This window comes from Haliotis rufescens, unplaced genomic scaffold (genome assembly GCF_023055435.1).
Source record: "Haliotis rufescens isolate VD_foot unplaced genomic scaffold, xgHalRufe1.0.p SCAF_1, whole genome shotgun sequence".
Taxonomy (NCBI): domain Eukaryota; kingdom Metazoa; phylum Mollusca; class Gastropoda; order Lepetellida; family Haliotidae; genus Haliotis; species Haliotis rufescens.
The window spans coordinates 75,317,479-75,343,998 of NW_025963779.1; the positions used below are offsets into that span (position 1 = coordinate 75,317,479).

General features: G+C 41.3%; 1 protein-coding gene across 3 annotated transcripts in view; it reads left to right on the top strand.

Moving 5' to 3' along the window:
* Positions 1-1,017: 1,017 nt before the first annotated feature.
* Positions 1,018-26,520, top strand: part of LOC124146813 (neuronal acetylcholine receptor subunit alpha-10-like) — a 35,499-nt gene continuing 9,996 nt past the window's right edge. For 2 of the 3 annotated variants that reach the window (XM_048400962.1, XM_048400967.1), the window contains exons 1-3: positions 7,309-7,632; positions 24,949-25,088; positions 25,760-25,804. In XM_048400962.1, coding sequence (XP_048256919.1) covers positions 7,572-7,632; positions 24,949-25,088; positions 25,760-25,804 — 246 coding nt within the window. In that variant the 5' untranslated portion in view covers positions 7,309-7,571. Of the gene's footprint in view, positions 1,175-7,308; positions 7,633-24,948; positions 25,089-25,759; positions 25,805-26,520 lie in introns of those variants that run through there. The other variant, XM_046517279.2, reaches the window with a different exon arrangement.

Consider the following 26,520-nt stretch of genomic DNA (forward strand, 5'->3'; position numbering starts at 1 on the left):
GTCCACGCTCGCTTATTAACGGACCGCCGTGATATAGCTGGAATATTGCTGAGTCCGGCTTTAAACAACAGGCAAGCAAAACAAACAAACAAACCAAATGTTTCTCTGATGTTTTTTCGTGAAAAGCTCACTTCTTACAGAAGTAGAATAGTACGTGAATAAGGGAGGATGTCGGTAAAGCTTTATAGGAATGTATACAAATACTTACACATACATGTAACAGGAGAAGTACACAGCTTCATAACATCACATGTTGTTTTTTATCTCGGCCTGCATTTAGTTATGAAAACAACTTACCAAGTCTAATGCTGTCATCAATAAAAACTGTACTAAATGACACAAAGTAATTGAGTTGTTCAGTTTATAACAAACAGATTGTAAGAGAACAGTCAACAATGCCCTCATTGAACTCGATATCAAATAACAGAAATGGGCTATATCATTAAACCTAGTCATGAACGCATAACGTCCAAATGTTCGGCACAAACATTAGCATAATATTAACCACGAGTACAATCATTCATTTTAAACATTGAAGAGTTATTTCAAGTTATTTGAGAGTGTTGGTAACATGTCTTCTTTGCTAACCACGTTGACAAATTTGAATTCGCCGATGAGGATAAACTGTCGTCACTTTTCCAAAACGAACAAGTTCCTCACAGTGATCAGTCAATATTGAATCACTCTTTCTACGCCCAGGTAAACACTCAATGCATTCAAAGGCAGCATAGCCAAACCATTTCAGTGAAGCATAAGTATAGCGCAACATATGTGAGTAAACAAACTGACACAAAATGTACAAGGAACGAGAGATTAGTGATAACTATTCATTTGTCATTTATCACAGTCTGGGGACGAATGGGTCAATGTACAAATTTCGACAGTCTAACCTGTCTGTAAAAAATCGATACTTCCTCGGATGCAGACTAGACATCTAACACAGTATTACACATGAGGCATCAACGTATTTGCGTCTACATTACGACCGCATTTTTTTCCATAACCTGTTCAACAGCATAACTTTTGTGAAGGTTCGGTAAATAGTTTAGCGTTGTGTGGCGCTACAGCATCCGAGGTGTAGCAGTGACGGTGAGAACGACAGACAAAGCTGTCACCATGAATACATGTAGAAAGACGAATTGGTTTGTGTCCGTTATTGTTGTTTCTGGATGGAGTAAGTATTGTTTCTTTATTTTTTTTACGGGTTTACTGTCATGTCTGATTGTATTTTCTGCGACGTTAGATTATACCATGGTGAATTTGATGCACTTTTAAGAGAAATTATACGTCACGGCATGTGGCCCATTTCAACGCTTGGAACAGACCATATAATTATTTCAAACGGTGAAATTTAAACATTGTACCATTGTTACACAGTATTACAGTGTGTAATTAGTGTACCCATTAATTATAAGATCGCCATAAAGGAAACATATCAGGCTACACACAAACAAGTCAGGTCTTGAAATATATCCGGATATGAAAACCATTCGTAATGATTTTGTTGACAAGTCGGGAAATGTATGTGTGCAATATTGTATTATTCAAAACTTGTAGAATTGAATACCTAAATATTTTATATCCTTTTGTACATCATTAAACATGATTTAATTTCACGTAATTAGAGTGTCTATTTTTGCAACGAGAAGCAAACAAAGGTTCCTTCTGAAGAGGTTGTTCGGTATCAATGGCCATAGTCGTTAATAACAATAGCTCTCTATTGATTTCCAGAAGAGGTGTTTGTTGTAAATAACAACTTATACAGACCATATAATTATTTCCATCGGTGAAATTGTACCATAGTAACACATGGTTACATTATGTTATTTGTGTACCCATTAATTGTGAGAGCGATGTACAACGAAACACATTAGCTTGCACACAAACAACGTGGGTATTGAATGAACTGATTCAATTTTGCTACGACTGCCAAACTTGTCCCGAGTCAGGGCCCACATCAAATATGACAGTGACGTATTGAGGACAGTTGGGTAGATTAAATATGAGCTGTGATTTGGCTGTGGTAGCAAACAGTTGGTAATCCAGATACTTAGAGACCTTGTACGCCAGATACATGTCTGCACAGATCTAACATGATTCACTGAAATATGAAGAATGATATTGCTTCCCATCTTCGTGGTCATTACGATAAACACAAATACAGTAAACTACGTTTATAGCGAACACGCTTATAACGAACTGACGGATATAACGAACTTATTTTTTAGTCCATTTGCTGTATATATGCTGTATTCATAAACCTATAACGAACTACGGTTATAACGAACTAAAATTAGTGGTCCCTTAGATTTCGTTATAACCGTAGTTTACTGTAATTGCTAACCGTGTAAAACCCGAGTAACCTGATTATATTTCAATACAAGTAAAGACTATTAGATGTCTGATATAGTGATCCATTTGTTCTATTATTAAATATTATCACCACACAAGGTGTGTTTTATTGATATATGTTAATATACAGTTCAATTCGATGAGAAACGAACTTCAATATAAGTGAGCTTTGTAAAGAATGGACAGCTTCACAACACAATAGGGAAAAAGTAAGTTATCACATGTTCTATTGTATTGATTACATTAACCCATATGCTGTTCTTTACTGACTGCCCTGAACAAACAAGCATTCATTTATCATAAAGACACTGTCGAATAGGATATACATAGTGATACTAGTTTTCAGTTTAAAACATGGAGTTCTCTCCTTTTCGTTGGATTTGATGATATAAATACCGCATATGTAACACTATCTAAATATTGCAATTGGAACAAAGTAAATAATGAGGATTTGTAAGAATTTAGGTGGATATAAGAATGATCAATCCGGGTGATCGTCGTTTTCTTGTGCTAATGTTAAGAAAGCTTATGTTATATACTAGTACATAGTCTCCTAATCAACGCAATAGTATGCTAAAACAACTCAATGCCCATGTGCTTAGGTTTAAATCACTGCGACACAATTCCTGATTGTTTGTTGACACACGATTCCTAATGAAACTACTACGTTTGGCACAGTTAAATGTGATTATGGAAATATTATATTAAATTATAAAAAATAAACCAAAAAATGACAGAAATTACCAGAAAACTTCCAACAACAATACCAGTATCGGTTTATTACACATTTGAACTCTGTTGCTCTAGCCGTTATTAAAGCGTGTAACATATGTTTGGTGATATACAATGTCATGCAAAAGGTATGGCGCGTATCATATACAACACAAGCTTGTGTAAATGTGGCCATCAACATGTTATAGTGCATCGCCCGTATATGACATACTCTCTTACATGCGTGTATTTAACTGGCCATGTTTGGTGAAATCTAAAAAGTGGAAGGTTACTGCACGCTATTCCGTAATTGATATAGTTATACAAGGAACAGTATTTCGCTATTTGTTAATGTAACAGAACTGATCATGAAAAGATTTCTTATCGGTGTAAAGAGTTAAGATGAAGTGGAGTGAAATGGGGTTTGCCTCGCGTTCATGATTATTGCACACGTGCAGTGTGTGTGTGTGTGTGTGTGTGTGTGTGTGTGTGTGTGTGTGTGTGTGTGTGTGTGTGTGTGTGTGTGTGTGTGTGTGTGTGTGTGTGTGTGTGTGTGTGTGTGTGTGTGTGTGTGTGTGTGTGTGTGAACCATGGATATATACAATTAAACGAAATTACCTGCAGTGATATGTTGCATTTATATGAAACCAATAAAAGATCGATTCTCACTGCCCGTAGTTGTTTCCCAATACGTATTACAATGAGCTCTCCTACCTCAATGGCTCAACATGGTGGTGAACACACATACACACGCAATTGCAAAAAGTTCAGTTGATGCCCCATCTATGATGGCTGACACGCAATGACTCTCCAATATATATAAATAATGCCTGACAGATTACGTTTTAGTTCGACAAGACAAATCTTCAAAGGGTAGTCTAATTCAGGATCAGTCATCAAAATAGGATTGGTTTTGAAATTGTTTGTGCCGCATGAAGAAATGACCGCATGAAAGAAAGAAAGATGTCTTCAAACTCTTCTGAGCATTGAGTTAGTAATGTTTGCAAATTCAACTTTATGTTTGAAATAGAGTGAGTGAGTAAGTGAGTATGGTTTTACGCCGCTTTTAGCAATATTCCAGCAATATCACGGCGGGGGACACATGAAAATGGGCTTCACACATTGAACCCATGTCGGGAATCGAAACCGGGTCTTCAGCGTGACGAGCGAACGCTTTAAGCACTAGGCTACCCGACTGCCCGTTTGAAATAGAAGTTGCCTTCATGTTACACATGGTGAGACACACGGACACACGCACCAAAACAGACACACGCACGCACACGCAAACAAAGCAATGGCAACGTCGCCATCTTTACTCTAACTTATATCTGGTACTCGTTACCATATAACTGCAATACTGGTGACTTGACGTTAAAGTATAACTCATATCTAGTATCATTGTAACACCATTTGACCATACGAGAGATTAGACATGATTGAAAAGCAATCTGACACATTAATGGACCGTTAAGGCTTTCTCGTGATTGATGAACCCGATATCGACATCCTACAGTCATACCACGCCCACATAATACAACGCAACGCCAACACACGATATTGAAATGGAGCAGGTATTCAATACTTATTGTAATTACAATTAAAGGATGTCCACGCGCATTTCCGCAATTGAGGAATTTCATTAGGCTCTTATGTCCACCTGAGAATTCTCATGTTACCAATTTTGATCGTGCCGTGATACCGAGTATGTGCTTCCTTGTTAAATATTTATGATTCAGGTAGCTGAACGTAGAGACTGACGAGAAATCCTAGTGAGGTCCTGGAAGTGGGACATTCATCGTGTAGCTAACACGTTAATAATCATAGACAATGGGCAATCGTTCCGGTTCGTTTCCCGCTGATACTCAATCTGACATTTGCCTGATACAATGATGTTCTGCCTAATCAATATTACAAGGTGTCTACACTCTGAGTGACATTACGTCGTACAAACGACTCTACAAATCACATAACCTATTTGCAGTAAGTGGATCCGACGTATTTCTATATATTAAATAAAAAGCGAAAAAGCCCTTTTCATACTGACTACATGACACTTTTTTAGGAATAACAACTTCTTTTATTGGTCTATAGAAAAGTGTCATGTTGACATGTTCTTAAAACTAAATGCCTGTCAAAGACCTCCTGTCCATATTCATAAGAAATATCTGCTAAAAAGCAGTCGATTGTACGGTTCGCATGAGGTTTATGAATCACTATCAAGCAGTGATGATATAAGGTCTATCTCTAATGAGGTGCGTGTCTAATTAACTGGTGGTCGGGTAGCCTAGTGGTTAAAGCGTTCGCTCGTCACACCAGAGACCCGGTTTCGATTCCCGACATGGGTACAACGTGTGAAGCCTATTTCTGGCGTCCCCCAACGTGATATTGATGGAATATTGCTAAAAGCGGCGTAAAACCATACTAACTCACACCCTCTAAGTGACACCAAGATGTCAGATTGACCCTCAGTGATATGGATATTTAGGATTTGGCGTGCCTGTGTCATATTTGATATGCATTTTTTTACCTTTACATATAATGTGCTCAGCCAGACAATTTACATGTGAACTGGTGAATTACTACAGAAAAGTTAAAGATTTTCGATATTTATCCTGTCCACAACATACTGTTCACGCCGTGTCATTTTGCTGTTTGGCAACACCTGGGACATGAGTCATGTGGTATACAATATGGATCTGATGTTTAAAAAGCTGTACGTGAAATACCGCCGTGATCAGAAATCACCCCAAAAGGCCTTCATAGTCACCATAATGGTAGTGGTAAGATGGGGCTGTCCAACAGGATCGAGGTCAATACCTAGTCATGTGTTACTGAAGGGGCGTTTTCACCAATACTGCTCCTTACCGAGACCGACTTTTCACAACATGATTTACATATTTATGAAGTACGTAAATACAGACACTCCAAATGCTCACTGTATTGTATTAACATCTGTTAGCGAGGTGGTGGCACGTGGTCCTATGCAGAGAGCGCAGGTCACGAGTGAAGATTAGCAACGTTGGTTGCCAAGGGTATTTGGGTGGATGATGTGACTGTTAAATTTCTAGCCATGGGGGCAGCTTGGGTTGTATGCTCAAGAAGTTGATGAGAATGAAATCGAGTGCACACCGATCCTCTGACCGCGAATAATGGTGTGTTTTGAGCATGATATCCTGGATGGAAATAACGAAATACAAATGATCTACCAGCATTGTTAATGGTCGGCTGATACTGTGAAATAAAACGCTGTGGGTCTGTCAGTTTTACACATCAGGACAATACTGACATTCCCAATCCTGCAAGAATGCCATAAAGATCAGTATGTGCTATTTATTTGTAGAGGGCGATACAAGTAGAGATTTCCTTTTCAAACATACACTTCAGTATATAAACAACTGTGCCCTTCCTTACTCGCCACATTGGTATATTAAATAATGCATCTGCTTAGGAAAAAGAATAAACTCAATACAAAATCAATATCATTTAATTACCTATTAATATATAAAAAAATAATTTAGATATCAATATCTATATAAAATAATAAAGTCCACGTCAGTCCAACATCTTCTCAGTTGAAACTGATGTAAAGAAGATGTTGGACTAACGTGGACTCTATTATTGTTTTATATATTACATGTACACCGAATCTGTGTGTGTGTGCGTGTGTGTGTGCGTGTGTGTGTGTGTGTGTGTGTGTGTGTGTGTGTGTGTGTGTGTGTGTGTGTGTGTGTGTGTGTGTGTGTGTGTGTGTGTGTGTGTGTGTGTGTGTGTGTGTGTTTACTTTACCCTAGCTACATACATAATTATATGCTTATAACGAACTACGGTTAAAACGAACTAAAATTAGTGGTCCCTTTGAGTTCGTTATAACCGTAATTTACTGTATACTACTTATTTAGACAGCACATTCCTATGCTATACCTCCATCCTTAAGTCCTTAAGAAACTATCTAATGTGAACCATGGATATATACAATTAAACGAAATTACTTGCAGTGATATGTTGCATTTATATGAAACCAATAAAAGATCGATTCTCACTGCCCGTAGTTGTTTCCCAATACGTATTAAAATGAGCTCTCCTACCTCAGTGGCTCAACATGGAGAAACAACAAATCTGTTTAAATGTTTCACGACAAGGCTTTCACAAATCACATTGGACACCATCTGTTTGATAGTCAAATATTGTTGACAGCGTTGCTATAGTAATATGCATTGCCTCGTGAGAATACCCCCCAGCACCCTGCGTCCGTTTGCTGTACGCACTGGGACTGGACTCCGACAGTCGCTGTTGATAATGCGCCTTCAGTCTCATTCTCAACAATCAAATATTAACGGTCTTTGTCATATTAGGTGTACGGACATTAGTGCCAGTGCGCGCACACCATCTGACCATAATAGTGGGCTACAAGCTGCCTGCAAACCTCGAATACCATCGATTTGGATTGTCTCTAAAGTTTCTGAACAATCCACGTGGTAAGGAAGAAGATCTCAGATTTATTACACGCGATGGTTTATGGAGGTACGCTGATGGCTGGTGTTGCACTTGTCATGCTCGTAGGAATGTTAGGTAAGTTAACTTCAAATTATCTATTTCTGATTATAAGCTGTACACGTGATGCGGGAGTCTCAACACAAGATTGTCTCTGCTCAACAGCTGTTAACTATATTGGATAGTTGAATTTGTATTTAGTTTGATTCCAGGAGTAATTAATGAATGCTTCCATGTGAGACTATGTAATATACAACAGACTGACATGGTGTATCTGCCGGCGTGTGTCTTAATGAACGCTTCCATGTGAGACTATGTAATATACAACAGACTGACATGCTGTATCTGCCGGCCTGTGTCTTAATGAATGCTTCCATGTGAGACTATGTAATATACAACAGACTGACATGGTGTATCTGCCGGCGTGTGTCTTAATGAATGCTTCCATGTGAGACTATGTAATTATACAACAGACTGAAATTGTATATCTGCCGGCGTGTGTCTTAATGAATGCTTCCATGTGAGACTATGAAATTATATAACAGATTGACATGGTATATCTGCCGGCCTGTGTCTTAATGAATGCTTCCATGTGAGACTATGCAATTATACAACAGATTGACATGGTATATCTGCCGGCGTGTGTCTTAATGAATGCTTCCATGTGAGACTATGTTATTATATAACAGATTGACATGGTATATCTGCCGGCCTGTGTCTTAATGAATGCTTCCATGTGAGACTATGTTATTATATAACAGACTGACATGGTGTATCTGCCGGCCTGTGTCTTAATGAATGCTTCCATGTGAGACTATGTAATTATACGACAGACTGACATCGTATATCTGCCGGCGTGTGTTAATGAATGCTTCCATACTTAATACTAATAATGTTGATGGTGATGATGATGACGACGAAGATAAGAACAATCATACTCATAAGTTAAGGTAAGTTTTCAGCTGACACTAAAATGCAGCGTTGACGATGTTTTGATGACTTCGGATAGTTTGTTCCATTCCAAGGCCGCAGTTGTTGGGAGATATTTAAAACCAAAAGGTTTTAGCTTCCATCCAGGAACTCAAAATAACTTTAAGTGTATTTCACATGATCTGATCATGGATGTTGAGATATTTTGAGAATAAGAGAAATATGCATGAGGGTTCTAGCCTGGTGTTCTTTACTGAAACCAGGTTTTGTTGCCAAATGAGAATGTTTAACAATGACTGATTAAACGTGCGTGCTGCAATCTGACCTGTTGCGAAACTTTGTTAAATGGTTTTGGATCACGGAAATCTTACAGATTGTTCACTGCATATGAATACTTTTCTTTTAACCCTGCGTAACTGAGGTTTTCTGTTCGTAAGTATCGGGCTGAAGGCAGTGAATTTTCTTTCACCTAAGAACTGATCTGATATCTGAGTGAGTGACAATAATTTTACGCCGGTTTCTTTACAATTTTCCAGCAGTATCAATGCGGGGGACAACAGAAATGAGTTATTACACATTGTACCCATGTGGGGGATTTGCTTTAATGTTTTCAATCTATATCATTCATCATTTTCTGAACGTATGAACATTAGAATTGTTAAGATGACTCTACCATATTGTTTGTTTGTTTGTTGTTTAACGGTCTGTCAATAATCGAGTCTGGACCAGAAAATCCAGTGATTGACATCATGAGCATCGATCTAAACAATTGGGATACGATGACATGCATCAACCAAGTCAGCGAGCCTGACCACCCGATCCCGTTAGTCGCGATCTTTCGACAAGCACAGTTGCCTTTTACGGCAGGCATGGGTTGCTGAAGACCTATTTACCCCGAATGTTCACGTGTTCCAACATACTGTGATTTTATATATTTATGGGTTTTATTTACTTTCAGTTCCTACAACGTATACTTAAATAAACACATTCTCATAGAAAACATTGCAAAACGAAACATGACACGTTATTGTAGAAGTGATCTGTGTAGCTTCAGTGCATGAGCAATAGCGATGGAGAGTTAAACATGTGGGAATTGATGCAATGACATACATGTACATGTAGCTGAAGAAGTGCTAAGTAATGTGGGTGTTTCAAATACTACAAATGTTATGCACAGATTAGAGTTGCAACTGAATATTTCATGACCAATTAACGTACATCAGAAACATCTGTTGGGAATCCTTCCCATTGTTGTACTCATGCCGCTCAAGCTACAATGAAAGACAAAGAGCCTACATTTACTGGGACGAGTCCAAATTTACTACCCGGGTACCCACCCCCTATTACCCCCTATTACTCGACCCTACCTAGGTACCCACTGTAGGTCTCAAGAGATACAAAATGTCCGATTGGGAATTTTTTTTCCCACAGCACTTGCAAAACGTATTTAGATACATGTATTAAACGATCTGGTCATGCATACACTGAAGTTCACTTAAGTTATATCCTTATTCAACCATATGAAAAGTCAGAAGGAATGGGTGCATAGTCAGAAAGAAATGCGAACATTAGTGACTTATAGTGTAACCATAGAGTTCTAAATAATTTTTGTCTTTAAACTATAGATCACATAACCACGGGTCCGGGTAGTCCTGTTGGTACCCGGGTCCTACTCAGTACCCACCCGACCCGTGTACCCGAGTTACCCGTCCCAGCCCTACAGTGTCCAACATATGAAGAAACGTATTGGAACAACGTACATCATATATGCACTCAACCCAGTAAAATAGTTGTCCTCTGTATATTTACAATAGGGCACAGCTGGCCCAGCCGTCTAAGGTACTGCAATCCTATAGAACTATAGTCTATAACGATTACGGCTATTGATATCTAATTTCCCCTTCAAAGGATGTCTGTATTTGCTTCTCATTACAACGATAGTCTGTGTAATTAGGCCATATTTCCGATTGTATTAACGGAAAACATGGTGGGTAGGTCGAAATATGACGCACATTTCTGTGTTATGCTGCTATAAAGTATGAAAATATTAAAATCGTTGACAAGGTACGTACCCTCTAGGGTTCGATCTAACACAAAGTTTACATGGTTTCAAAAATTGCATTATATATATTTCTTTTTATAAATTATCTGCTTTGCACATTGGGATATGTTGAAAATAGCCATAAAGGGGGAAAAGAGACTTTTTCAGCTATGAATTCGCATATGTAAGAACAATTAGGAATGAACTGGAACTCTTGTTTCAAGATAAAACAGGAATTAAAATAGATATAACAAGGTAGCCGGTTCTATTTGGGTGTCAGAAAGAAGGAACGATGTATGAACTTTGTACTAATTCTTAAATCTTAAATAATCTTACTAAATAGAGTATTTTAAAAGAAAATCCTCCGATATGGTCCCTTGTTTGATAATATAGAACAGGAAATATTGAAAGCCTTCCACTATCAGGTTATTCCTCGCTTAACACAATTATGAGTTGTAGGTATTCCTGTCCTCAGTTATTTTATGAAATGAGCAAATCTTGTATTTTTATACGCTCTGAGAACAAATTGTTACTAAATACACCAATACATTATACGTCATCAAATCACACAATGCGTATTATACTTTTTGTCAGATACATATCTGCATTGTACAAATGCCATGCCTTGAAAGACGTGTTCATGAATTGTATTTGACAAAGATTCGTATGTAGACTATATTTAAGTATATATAAAGATTAATTAATATATATGAGATTCGTGTATGAGATACCTAAATAAAATTTATAAACATTTTTTAAATACATTCATTCGTAAACCAAGATAAACAATATAGGGGTTAAAGTGAAATTTATTAGTTAATGACTCCAATGGTAATATATTTAGGTATTCAAAACAAAAAAGGTTGATAAGGCTAAACTGCATATGTTCATTACCCTGATGGTCAAGATTTTAATTGACAATGTTCCGATATACGTACCTACCATCGATTGTATACGACAGGAAATACCGAATGCCTCCCTCTTAAACAAATATTTATCTTATTCCTCATTTAAAACAATTTATGTTGGTCTTCCTATCCTCAGTAAGTTTATGTGCCGCCTCCGTGGTCTTGTGGTAGAGCGTCCGCCTGGAGAGCGGAAGGTCCGGGGTTCGATCCCCAGCCGCGTCATACCAAAAGACGTTAAAAGATGGTACTTGTTGTTACCCTGTCTGTCGCTCGACATTAAGGGGCTAAAGCAAGGACTGGTCGGCTCGGAGTCAGTAAACTGTGTCTGTGTCACACACACACGTGCATGCACGTCGCTATATAAGTGCAATAATCTTGGACGCTACGTTAAACCCAAATTCACCTTACCTCAGTAAGTTTATGACAGCGAATCGTGTATATGTATACTCTCTAAGAACTATTTGATACTTAATACACCAACACGTGGTACGTTCTCAAATTAGACAATGCATATTATACCTTTTTGTTAGATACATATCTACATGCCATGTCTTGAAGACGTGATCATGAAGTTCAACTGTAAAAACGAGTTGTATGTAAAATATAAGTATGTATATAATATATATGACATTTGTATATGAGCAAAGTATCTATACGTCTTTGATATGAGGAACCTGAATAAAGTTTTTAAAGTATAATAAGAAAAATTGAAATGTACTCATAACTAAGGTCGACGGATTCGCCAACCAAGTAAATCAATGTTAGGACCAACGTGAAATTGACTAATTTTTAAACTTATCCTATCTCACACTATGCATCTCTCTTTCTTCTTTCGATTCTGAGTGGAAACGTATCTGAAATAAAAGTTTCCAGCTTCTAAAGTTAATTAACCCTGTCATACCTCACATCGTCACGGTCACCTCCCAGATCTGGGTCATGCGCGCTATGCATGCTGGTTGACCTTCTTGCACTGATCACGTGTCTATCCCAGTCAACTCATTCTCTTTCAAATCGCCACGCAGTGGTGACGTGTTGTTATTACAGGAATCCATTTTGGGTTTTTCTTTTCGCTTGCAAGCGATCTTCATATTTTTGTCGTCTAATTGCCTGCAAATTTACTTATATCCCTGTTTGGGATAGTTATTCATCATAATGGACGAGCAGTCCACACGGAGACCTGTCTGCACTTTGTGCCGACGTGTTTTCTCTCCGTCTGACCCTCATGCCCAATGTTCGGATTGTCGTGGATTATGCAATTTTTTAGAGCGTTGCGAGCTCTGCTCCGATCTACCAGATGAATCCTTCAAACTGTACCTGCATAATAAATGTCGGCGTCGGGTGTCAGATCGTCTCTCTAAGACTGCAGAAAAATCCACGAAAGCCAAGAAAACACCGGTCAAGAAAGCGAGATCGGCCCGATCACCCTCACAGGCGGGCCAGAATACTAGGGATCAAACTGGTCCCATGATCTCGTTAGATGATGAGGGGGTCTCTGACTCTTTTCTCACAGACGACATGTCTAAGGTATCCACGAATCCACCTTCAAAGCCGAACCTACCCTCCACATCCCGAGACTCGGACATTCGACGAGTCCTCTCGTTAGACACGAGTGTGGATGATCGGCTTACGTCAGCCAACGTATCCAACCCGACCGAGGTTCGTACTTTCGACTCGTCGTGTTCTACGACTAACATGAAGCTCGCTCCTGTTTTACCTTCGGAGGGTACACATGGTACTGGTCCCTCGGTCGACCCTGTAAGTTCGGTCCGTCGTTCGAAATCTCCCATACGACTATCTTCGCAGGATCGATCCTCTCAAGATCAGGAGTCGTATGACGACTCATCGGATCAAGGTTCACGAACCTCCAATTCCCGAGAGGATTCACAAGACGATAGACATTCGTCCCGGGATCGACTAGCATCGACAGTCAGTGCACTTTATTCAGTGCAATCATCGGGGGATCGGCATTCAGACTGGGACCAACAGACTTCTCACTCTCGACACCGAGATGATTCACCGAACATCCCACCATCGAAGGTTCCTCGTACTTCCGAACCTCGAACCTCCGAACACCGAACCTCCGAACACCGAACCTCCGAACTTGGACCCCCGAACCTCCGAACCTCCGAACCTCGAACCTACGAACATCGGGCCTCCGAACCTCGATCCTCCGAACTTCGAACCTCCGAACCTCGAACCTCCGAACCTCATCGAACCTCCGAACATAACCGACCCTCCGAACCTCGTCAAACATCCGAACCTCGTCGAACATTCGAACATCGTCGAACCTCCGAACGTCGCTGTACTCCCGAGGTGCGACAGTCACGTTCGAATCGTACATCTTCGGACAAACAAAAGAGATTCGAGCCTCGTCGAACCTCTGAGGTTCAACGAACATCATCGAACCGAACTTCGAAGGACATACGGACTCCTAAGTATCGACACACTTCAAAGGAGGTTCAACGGGACACGAGAGTTCATAAAACCTCCAAGGAACAGAGACATTCGAGAGACTCGAATATGCGACGTTCACCTACAGATCGTTACTCGTCTTATGACAGACGAGCGGATTATCGCTCATCCCCTTATCATGTCTCACGAAGAGACTATTCAGACCCATCACGTCTAGGCTCGGAGGATGAACGCTACAACGAGTCTATTAGCCATTCATCCTACATGTCTCGATCTTCTCCTTCACTCACCCATCCGGAGTTTCGGCTAAGAGATTACCCTCACACTTTTGATTTTCATCAACGTGGTGATTACCCATGGAACACTACTTCATATAGTGCCTACGCACATGAGTTGGAACGACACCCACACTACAGGGATCCCCACCCTCCATGGCATGGGTATCCTCATGATCCAGATTACAGACCTTATCGGTCAAGCTACTTTTCCTCTTCTCGTCATGAGGATTCTCCTCGGCGACATAGAGATGGACCACTCAGATCAGCTACCGTTAGTAGATGTCCTTCACCTAAAGATAGGCAGAGTTCTACTTCACCTACTCGTCGTACCGGCTCCCCATCGCCACCTCCGGTTCGACGCCCTCCTGTTTCCTCTGAATCACAGACTCCTGCAACATCACAAGCTCCATCTCAAGCTATCCCTACATCATGGATCCCTAGCGAATTTTCTGCTATTCCAGCAGAACAGATTCGTTCTCTGTTACAGGCTGTAACAGCAGCATGTCTTCCCCAACCGGCACCTGCTGTACCAACTACGGTACCTCTATCTGCATCGACACCCACTACATCCCTTTCAGTGGATCAACCACCAGAATCAGAGTCATAAGACCACTATACCTCCCCAGCTTCGTCTTCTGGGAGCTTCGACATAGCGGATCCGATCACTGTACTTATTTGGATAGCAGATAAGTTACAATTGTTTAAAAGCACTTCAACGGAGGACACTTTATCATCATTTGTTGTGCCTTCAGCCTCGTCGCCGAACATCACACTCCCTCCGAGACCAGTCCTACAGGATATGGCCACCAATTTAGACAAAGCATTTGGATCCTTTCGCCGTCTTCGTGATCGGCTTCAATCTCCACGCTTTGTATTGGCGGATGCAGGGACTCATGGCTTGTCTACGATTTCTCCCGAACTAGATGGTGACATCGCAACATTAGCTCCTAAGCGTCCGTACTCAGCATCTTCAGTGGATGACAGGGACCTCGTTCACCTCGACACCACTGTTCGAAGGACCCTCCCGTTGGTCTCCACTATTTTATCAGCAACTGAAGCACTTTCATCGGCTCTAGCTCATGCATCTTCCTCGGAAGAATCCCGTATTCGAGGTGCTGTGACCCTCATCCAGGATAAAACGACAGCTATACTAGACCTCCTTGCTCACCATGCGGGATCTATCACTTCTCTTCGTAGACGGGGGTTGTTACAACATTGCTCATGGGATGATCAATTTAAGAACAGGCTGTACCAAATGCCATGGTCAACGCCCTCCCTTTTTGCTGGGCGCATACAGGAGGTCGCCCATGAAGTCCAAAGAGACACTTCCCTGCAAGTCACTGTTGACTTACTTCGTCTCCAGAAAAATCAACTGGAAGAACAAAGGAAAGACCGAAGACGACCGACCTTTACTCCTTCTCAACAAGACCTTAGAGAAGTTTTGAGTAATAGGTCTGCTTCTTTTCGTGGCCGTGGCCGAGCACGCCAACATCAGCGAGGAGGGAAATCAGGCGGACGCAACGGTCTCCTTTTCAGGGACTAAAGGAAACACTAACTCTCCTAAGCCAGGAGACACTAACCACAAATGACTCACTACAACAGCAGGACGACTGGGACCTTCCGACTCCAGCCATTCCGATTTTCTCGTCTCCCGTAGGCGGAAGACTAGGCACGTTCGCTTTAAACTGGACCATCCTAGACGACCCATATGTGTCTCGTCTCCTACAAACAGGTTATCCTCTACCTCTTGCCACCACACCTCCGACGACGTGCAAACCGCCTCAACATCTGTATCCAGCCAAACAACTTCCAGTTCTCATAGACACCATAAACACATTACTTGTAAAGAACGCAATAGAGTGTCTGGGCACTCAGCCAATGACACCAGGGTTCTATTCTCCAATTTTTCTGGTTCCCAAGAAAAACAGTCCTCCACTACGTCTCATCTTCAACATGAAAACCTTCAACAAACTATACCTAGAGACTCCTCCACACTTTCGCATGACATCAATCGCTCTACTACGAACGATTATTCATCCCGGCGACTTCATGATCAGCCTAGATATACAAGACGCGTACTTACACGTCCCTATCCTGCCAGAGCACCGCCATTTTCTTCGGTTTGTGTTCCTAGGCCAACACTACCAATGGCGAGTGCTCCCATTTGGAATTTCTTCGGCCCCGTGGCTATTTACTCGCCTCACAAAACCCATCGTCAAGTTCCTACACACTCGAGGCATCGTCTTCGAAACGTACATCGACGACTGCATTCAAGCCAACAAGGATTCGAACACTCTACTTCATCAACTCGATTTCTCTCAACGCCTACTTCATCAACTAGGTTGGATCATCAACCCAAAAAAGTCCGAAACTATTCCAACACAACGTCTCCAGTTCATCGGAGCCCTCTTCGACACAAGTCTGGGCAAGATGTTTGTACCCCAAGATCGTTGGGAGAAAATCCAACGCCTCGTTCCATTGGCACTCAAACAGCCAATTTCCTTACGTCAATGGCAACAACTTCTCGGTCTCCTAACATCAGCACAAGCCCTCACCAGGAGAGGTCAACTTCACTTACGGCCAATCCAGTGCTTCCTCAAGCCCTTCCTTCAGGACGACGATTGTCAGGTTCTAATATCTCTTCCAAACCATCTACACCCACACCTCAAATGGTGGTTAACTCCATCAAATGTCTGCGAAGGAGTCTCCTTGCAACCATTCAGCCCGACCCTCCACCTGTTCGTCGACGCCTCAACCGTCGGATGGGGAGCTCATTGCCAAGACCTACAAGTGGCAGGGCGGTGGTCATTAGAAGAAAGCCAGCTTCACATCAACAATCTAGAATTCAAAGCAGTGATTCTGGCAGTGTCTCATTGGTCAACACTCCTTCAGTCCTCCACACTAATGATTCAGTCAGACAACCTATCGGTCGTGTGGTACATAAACAAGATGGGATCCACCAAGTCAACGTCACTTCTATCTCTAGCACTCGACTTCTTCAAACTGATCGACTCACTCAACATTCAAGTTCGAGCGAGACATTATTCCAGGCATCGCCAACGTCATAGCCGACTCCCTGTCCCGACCCGACAAACCATCTCCCACGGAATGGCGTCTACATCCCGTGATTTTTCAGTGGATTTGCCAGTTATTTCCGTGCCCAGACGTCGACCTCTTCGCAACCCGCTTCAATACTCAGCTATCCCGGTTCGTATCTCCTATCCCAGACCCCCTAGCCTGGGACCACGATGCGTTAGCAATCCCATGGGAAGGACTACATGCTTACGCCTTTCCCCCAACTGGCATTCTACATCGGGTTCTACAGAAGATATCAACGACCAATCGCCTCACTCTACTTTTGGTCGCGCCCTACTGGCCAACACGCAGTTGGTTCATAACGCTCATTCGTCTCGCAGACAGAAAGTTTTACCATCTACCTCTAAGGGACGATCTTCTGCATCAACCACACTCTCAGCTCCGTCATCCGTCGCCAACAACCCTCAATCTATGCGTTTGGCGCATTTACAGAAATCATTGATAGCTAAGGGTTATTCTGAACGAGTGGCCAAGACCATTGCGGGGGCACACAGGTCATCTACTAAAGCACTATATGACCATAAATGGAAGGCATTTGAATCGTTTTGTCATTCACATGACATTTCCACACCTGCCACGGCATCCCCGCAACAAATTGCTGAATACCTTCACTATCTTCGATCATCTCGTAAACTAAAAGGTTCGACTCTAGCTACCTATTTAGCTGCGATCAATTCTGTCATCGCAACTACAACGGGCACTAAGATTTCAACAATCGCCGAATTACAATCATTGATCAGATCGTACAAGTTGGCGGACCAAACATCACGTTTTCGACCACCAACTTGGGATCTAAACATCATACTTCGCCATCTAACGTCGGCCGAGTACGAACCTCTCGCCGAGAAAGATTTCGAACACATTTCTTTGAAGACAGTTTTCCTTCTGGCCCTTGCAACGGCGGCTCGAGTGAGTGAAATTCACGCTTTAGACGTCAACAGAGTGCGTTTCGAACGAACTGCACATGGGAAAGTATTTTTGGGACTACGATGGGATTTTATCGCCAAAAATCAATTCCCTGGTCAACCCGATCGACTATTCAGTATCCCACCATTGACTGCCCTCTTAAACCCTGACGAAGACATATCGTTGTGTCCGGTACGTGCACTTCGAATCTATCTTGAAGCGGCGAAACCACTTCGTCGATTACGTAAGAGGTTATTCATCCCGCTCTCTGCGGCAGCTACTACGGAGGTATCCCGTACCACAATCTCGTTTTGGATACGCTCAGTGATCCTTCGAGCCTACACCTTCGCTGGCCTACCTGCTCCAGTCGCATCTAATCCTCACGAAACCCGTGCTGTCGCTTCCACCATGGCACTTCACAGTAATTGCTCCTTGACCGCAATTATGGAGGGATGTTTTTGGAAATCCGATACCGTGTTCGCATCCCATTACCTCCGAGACATCTCAGTGACGGACGTTCAAGGCCTTCACCAGTTTGGACCCTTGGTACTCGCACAACAGATCTCCAAGACACACCTGCGCAGATAGGGAGATGTATAACCAGATTGTCATTACATTACATCCATCTCTATTTATAATAAACATTTGTCATGATTATTGGTGTTTATTGTATTCATTCGGGCTTCCCAGACTGAGTATCCGGTTGGAGGGTATAATCACTCGTCTGTAGAGACCTTGGTCTTCAACTTGAAGTCGTCATTAGACGCGGCCGATTTCGGTGTCCCGATCCCTTATTTCAAACACCTCTACTTTAGGTATGTGTGTTGAGTAACGGATCGATGATCCTTTTGTGGATATTGTTGATCGTTTCCTCTTCTCGTTTTTTACCCATCGATTCAATCACTTACATGATTGAGGGTTTGACGAAGCGATAAAAGAGATGCCGAGCGGGTCCAACCTATCGTCCTCTGGAGATAGGAATACTCCGTCTTGTAGATTCGACGACTGGATGTATACTCTCTCGAATATAAGTCGTACTCGTTCGTTTTAGACATGCGATTACGCTTGATTACGTTTGAACATGTTACACATGTTGTACCCGACTTATTGTGTTTCAGTTGTTCACGTATCAGGATCTCAACATTCTTTGAGAGTGTTCTTCTTATCCTGTCTACGAGTTGTTGTTTTTTGTTGTTGTTTTTTGTTGTCTTACGACACTTAACTGTGTTACTGTATTAAGTATTGTACCACTGTTAAGTTCCAGCTTCCTCGTAAATATTCTACGGTTGTGATCTATAGACAAGGGAGTTGCGCCCCACCATCCAACCGTGGGATAAAATGCATAGTGTGAGATAGGATAAGTTTAAAAATTTGAAAATTTTATTATAAATTGTATATTTATATACTTATCCTATCTCACACGTTATATGCCCACCCGTCCATCCCCACATCGCAATTCCTTAGTCTATATGCTCTTGAAAGAGAACGAGTTGACTGGGATAGACACGTGATCAGTGCAAGAAGGTCAACCAGCATGCATAGCGCGCATGACCCAGATCTGGGAGGTGACCGTGACGATGTGAGGTATGACAGGGTTAATTAACTTTAGAAGCTGGAAACTTTTATTTCAGATACGTTTCCACTCAGAATCGAAAGAAGAAAGAGAGATGCATAGTGTGAGATAGGATAAGTATATAAATATACAATTTATAATAAAATTTTCAATTTTGTGATTAACAAGGGAATATACAGCATTAGGTATTCAGTACCTATTAAGGGTTATAAGACCATAATGCATATATACACAACTCTTATGTCCATAGACCGCCTCCGTGGTCTTGTGGTAGAGCGTCCGCCCGGAGAGCGGAAGGTCCAGGGTTCGATCCCTGCCGCGTCATGCAAAAAGACGTTAAAAGATTGTACTTGTTGTTACCCTGTCTGGCGCTCGGCATTAAGGGGCTAAAACAAGGACTGGTCGGCTCGGAGTCAGTATACTGTGCACGTGTCTGAGTGGGGTATTCATGTTAAACTGCGGCATGGTATCTCAGTGAGCTAGCACTATAAATCGGCATCAGTCCGGACTAGTACAAGCAGCCACACACACACATACACGTGCATGCACGTCGCTATATAAGTGCAATAATCTTGGACGCGACGTTAAACCCCATTTCACCTCACCTCACCTCTTATGTCCATAAAATCATTAAGAAGTGATTGTATGTCCACATATGTGACACCGTGTATAGTCATATATTCAGACAAATAGTCACCACACTGAGAAAAGAGTCTACTGAGCTCTGCTTAATATGAAACCGCGGTCAGAAGGTTAGTAAACAGCGAATATACCATCCTGCCGTGTAGAAAAGACAGCATTGTAGCCTTGTCGGCAGTAGTGAAGAGAAGGGGTATCCTATTTCAGTTTTCGGATCAAAGTCACGTGTCATTCCTCACTTCCGCCTTGGGCAGTGTCACGCTCACCATTTTGAGACGAGAAGTTGAGTACGAGTTGGAGTGTTAGGTATATATTGGCTTTGTAATGTTGTTAATGTAACTGACAAACTTTAGAACATTGCAGCATGTAATCATTGAAGAAGAGAGGTTTGAGCAAAATAATATTTGTTTAGTTTATTTACCTGTCAATTACCGCACTCAGCGATATTCCAGCTAGAGGACGGAGGCCTGTAAATAGCCGATTCTTAACCAGACAATGCAATGGTCGATATTATGAGCAACGATCCACGATGTCGGGGTACGATGACACGCAAGTCAACGAGCCTGACCACCAATCCATATGGTCAAATCTGTGCTGAGGGCTTATTCTAACCCGGAATCTCTTGTGTATGCATTCCTCGTTATTGCTGCTAAGTCATCCTCTGTATATCAAGGTCTTGCAATTCGGTAAACTTACACTAACCCCTGGATCGAGTCCGGTCGTTCTCTCGATCTCAATTACCCGCCCTTGATTTCTTTTGGCCATTTTCATTGGCTACGCTACTCATTCTAGCGAACCAATCAGAATGCGAGTTTCAAACCAGCCTCAATGTAGGGTTAGGTCGGCGATGTCAACAACATGGCGGCCAGACTTATTGATTATGACAGAGTTTGCGAGAAATTCATCAACACTGTCCGCACGCATAAGAAAGTCCTCAAAAATATATTTTCAGGTAAGGATGTCTTCATGTCCATTAAAACTGGCGGTGGCAAGTCCCTCAACCGTTTCCTTTACCTCTACGTTTAATTGATGTTTGTTTACCGAAATGCGTGCCCTGAAGATAGAGAGGATGCTGCATAATTGTGAAACGGATTTTTTAATAAATTGCTTTACAACATTATCCATATTTCACGTGATGTTTTTTCACCCAAACTCTTCAAATCGCCATGTTAAATATCTAAAACAACGCCATGAATTCTTTCATCAGTGCCCTTTTAAGGAGAACGTTAAAATGTCATGCTACCGCTGATATATCCTCTGGTGGCGTGATAATGTGCTGTGGACTCTTGGTCACTCCTTTCATCTGGACAGAGAACTTGGTTTATGTCAGCATGGAATGCTTGACTGTAATGCAACGTCGCCGCGAAATGCAATTAACTGCCACGATGACATCTGATCTGCTATTTGGCATGTACCAAACCTCGACAAGACAATAAAAAGATAATCACAACAAAATGTTCAGTTACTTCGAAATAAATTTATTTTAATATATTTGTTTGTTTGTGGCATGGATAGAAACTAAATAAGGTTAAACAGATAAAGATAGGTTGATAACGTACAATGTCGTATCACTTATCTATCATGAGACAGAACAGTGTTGTATTCCTTTAAACCTTCAGTGGGTTTCAGCACTTTTGTCAGGCAATTTTCAGAAACGCCAGTGGTCCCAAAGGTGTGAGTCATAGCAAGAATTGTAACATACTTTGTCCACATATTGAATGAGTGAATATCGTTTTACGCCGCTTTCAGCAATAAGCAAGCAATATCAAGACTCGTTACTCCATAAATGGGCTTAAAACAGTTGTTCAGGCGTTAGTGATTTGATATAGTCGGAATGAAATTTTAACAAAGATTTCTAATTATCAAGGTTAGAATAATTAATAAAACGTAGTCATGACGGAATCATATTATGTACTATAAAACAATGCATGCTATTCTTTACCTAGTTTGCTCGGCATATTCAGGTGTCAATTCGAATTAATTCAATGTGACCGTAATCGAAGAAATCTACATATCGTGATCAAATTGACGGTGCATATAAAGGGAAGATATGTGAAAATGATCTTACCTTAGTGCGGGGCACGGGTGGCCCAGTCGTCTAAGGCGCGCGATTCGCTGTGCAGAGTTGCGTCCCTTGGGCACGCCAGTAACCTATGATTGTGGGTTCGAATCCCGGTTCGCCCCAATTATGTTTCTAGGTTTGTCAGCACCATACCCGTCCTCGTGGGTTTCACCGAAGTGGTAAACGTCTGAGACCTGCATCACTTCGGGCTTTTCTCCCACATTAAGTTGACACGCCGTGATATAACTGGAATACTGTTAAAAGCGGCGTTAAACCCAACTCACTCACTCACTCTTACTTTAGTTTTACAGTGTCTGCTATGTAAGATGACGTTATCATGTTAGTTCACTGCATTGTTTCATTGTCCATTTCTAAAGTATTTATATCAGTCAATGTTGATAGTGCCATTCGACATACTAGTAGGATTAATCCTGTTTTCTTTCATATCATCCCAGAGCATGACACTGTATTTACATTGAGAAACAGTGCAAGAGAACGTTTAGAAAGCATTCATCTATGAGGCATACGCATGTGGAAGCAAATATTGGCTCTTTCAGTTTTGTTTGAACTCCATACTTTCGTCAAACGTACAGTTAAATAACTTGCTGTAAGGCTCGAAAATGTTTCGTTTCAGATCAATGTAATTGATCAGAGTGAGTGAGTTTGTATGGTTTTACGCCGTTTTTAGCAATATTCCAGCAATATCACAGCGGGAAACATCAGAAATGGGCTTCACACATTGCACCTATGTCGGGAATCGAACCCGGGTCGTAATTGATCAGCACAGAGTAATCCACTTGTTATTCTACAAAAACAATTTCGGTAGTAAATCACGCCTCTTCGACAGGAATCGGTTTCTTAGTGGAACAACGCCTTAATTATGCACTTTTCTATTAGAGTTTAAAAAGCTCGTTGTCAAATTTGATCCTACAGAAGAACCTCATTTGATCTTCTACTTTCACTTTTTGTATTAATTTCCGTTCTAAATGCTGGTATAATCACGATGAATGAAGAATACAACACCGACTGGTGTATTAACTAAAGGGATCACTGTTTCCTCACAGAGATAAATAACCGGTCCGTCACTTCATCAGTTCCGCCGTCACGAAATAACTACATCACACGGAGAAAGATCACAAGCCACTGTCTTCTCGCTCCCAGAGAAACATATGATTTTGCTGCAGTGTTGATCTATGAGGATCCGGGTTGGAATAGGTCTTCAGTAACCCATGCTTGTCGCAACAAACGGATAGGGTGCTCAGATTCGCTGATTTGGCTCATACATGTCATCGTATCCCAATTGCGTAGAGACCGCCTCCGTGGTCTAGTGGTAGAGCTTCCGCCGGAGAGCGGAAGATCCGGGGTTCGATCCCCGGCCGCGTCATACCAAATGACGTTAAAAGATGGTACTTGTTGTTACCCTGTTTGGCGCTCGGCATTAAGGAGCTAAAACAAGGACTGGTCGGCTCGGAGTCAGTATACTGTGTCTCAGTGGGGTATTCATGTTAAACTCCTGCATGGTATCTCAGTTGGCTAGCACTATAAATCGGCATCAGTCCGGGCTAGTACAAGAAGACACACACACGTGCATGCGCGTCGTTATATAAGTGCAATAATCTTGGACGCGACGTTAAACCCTATTTCACCTCCCCAATAGCGTAGATCGATGCTCGATCGATGTTAATCACTGGATTGTCTGATCCAGACTCGAATATTTTCAGACCGCCGTCATACAGGTGGAATAATGCGGCGCTAAACAACAAACAAAGTTCTATATTATTCTACGAGGCGCTTATTCAATTACCAAAATACCGTTTTTTTGTGATACCCTATATTGCCTGGCACCATGGTAGTGTATCACATTGATCTTTTTACAGCTGAAAGGGGAAACGGCTATAAAGGATTATATCAACGGTACATTATTTACAAAGGCACGAATATCGAGTTCCACAGTTAACAGATAAATAATGTTGGTCATAATTAGTCGCTTAGAACAGTATACCAGGTGTCGCTGTGCCCGGTGATCACATCTCGCTGTTGACGTAATGCTATAGCCACGTTCTATAGCCTCATTGTTTTCGATTAACATAGTGTTACTATCTGTAGTCTTTGGTACATTGAAACCATATTTCATTATGCAGCGATAATAAGGTTAACTGATGTTCTATAAATGTTGTGTCGAGTTCTGTTTCTCACCATTGTCTGACTGTTATATACTCAGAGTATTTTTATAACATAATTTTAATATATTTAATCATATTTTATCAATCACTTGCTAGACATGATTCAGTATTATATTTATACTTTACGACATTTCTGTATTAGATTCGAAGCCACAACAAACAATTTCGTTTTTCTCTGCATTTATTTTTTGTCAAAGTGAGGTGCCGATTTCTATGATAACTATTCCGGTTGGAATCTTTCCTGTTGATTTGTATGTTGTTTTTTCTTATTGATGCTTTTAACAATAACTCATGAGAGATGAATATAAATATCATTTTAGACACAAAAGTTTCCCCCTAATTCAGAATGCATACCTTTCCCTTCAGTGACAGGAGTCCTGAGTAACCAGACAGCGTTGCTGGACAAGGTGTTCACCAATTACCACAGCGATGTGCGGCCAATCTGCGGGACAGATGCGCCTATTGAGGTCAAAATCGGCATCGCGATCAGACAGGTCATTGAACTTGTGAGTGTTAAGAAAATTTATTCTTTCAAAAAGTAGGATTTCTCCAACGGTATATAGTTTACCTGTAGTTGTTATTATTCTTATTGTGTAGGGCCGAACATGTTGACTGGTGTCATCACTGATTTTCTGTTATCCAATCAAGACTGATTATTCTCTTGCATTGACAGTTTATATTACATGTACATATACAGGTGGGCAAATATAGGGGAACACACGTTATTCAATAAGGCCCGGGTGGAATCTAGTTTACTTCAAAATTCACAATCTGATCTTGATCGATGTGCAAATAGGGTGACATGTCAGAAACGTGTGATTATTTTGAACTCATACAGCAGGTGCGTTTCGAATAACATACAAATGGGCTTCAAACCTCTGTCCACAACAGGCACACGTGCATAAGGTGAGATAATGATGTATCAGAATGTTTCAATGGTCTCTAAGTGGTATGTCCAATGCAAAATTATTTCATAACAATTGAAAATGACAATGGCGACATTTGAACCATAAACTCCAAAGAACCATGACTCCGAACAACGCCAAATACTGGGGGACGTAATGTCAGGTTTCCCATTTATATGAACATTTGCTGTACTTTACCTGAGTCCTTTGAGAGGAAAACTTGACGCTAATGCATTAACCTCTGTATGCCAAATATTTCTCCTTCTTTCCAGGATGAACCAAAGCAAATATTGACAATCAACGCCTGGCTTCGATTGGTAAGTGCGGCTGCATCCGTTATTGAATCATTCACGTTTATACTAAGGTTTCCAAATAGAAACCCAATACCCTCGCACAATTCTTTCTGTTACCATTGTTCTAACTGCCCGGGATGACATTGCTTTCTGAACATTCTGGTCGATTGTTTAGTGTGAAATGACGAACGATTGCTCTGGTACTCTATATAATAATTGAATTCCAAAGGTGCTAGAGGTGCCATAGTTGCGGACGAAAGAACAGTGATTGACAACGGGATGGTTGAGTCGTGGATACTGAACACACATAAACTGCGCTTTATCTCAATTGGGATGACGAGTGTTTGTTAAATGGGTTTGGTAACAATGGTTTTTGAATAAAACATGTGGGATGAATATTGACATTTCTTTATCGGTAGAGGTTTCGATGTAATCCTCTGTCTAGCCTGTGTCATACCGTATTGACAAACCGTGGGGTACATGAATGAATCTGTGTTTGAATTTCTTCGTACACCACGTGTTGAAATTGAAGGTTTATTGATATATTTTAATGTTAACAAAATTAAAGCGACTAAAACCATTTCCATAATCATAAGAAATCATTACTAAAAGCAGAGTCCATTGTACGATTCCGACTATGTCTTGATCATGTGTTTATGAATCACTCTCAAATAGTGATGAAACGGGTAGTTCGTGAAATGTTGAGGATATCCTGCCACACTGAAATAGGGAATTGCATC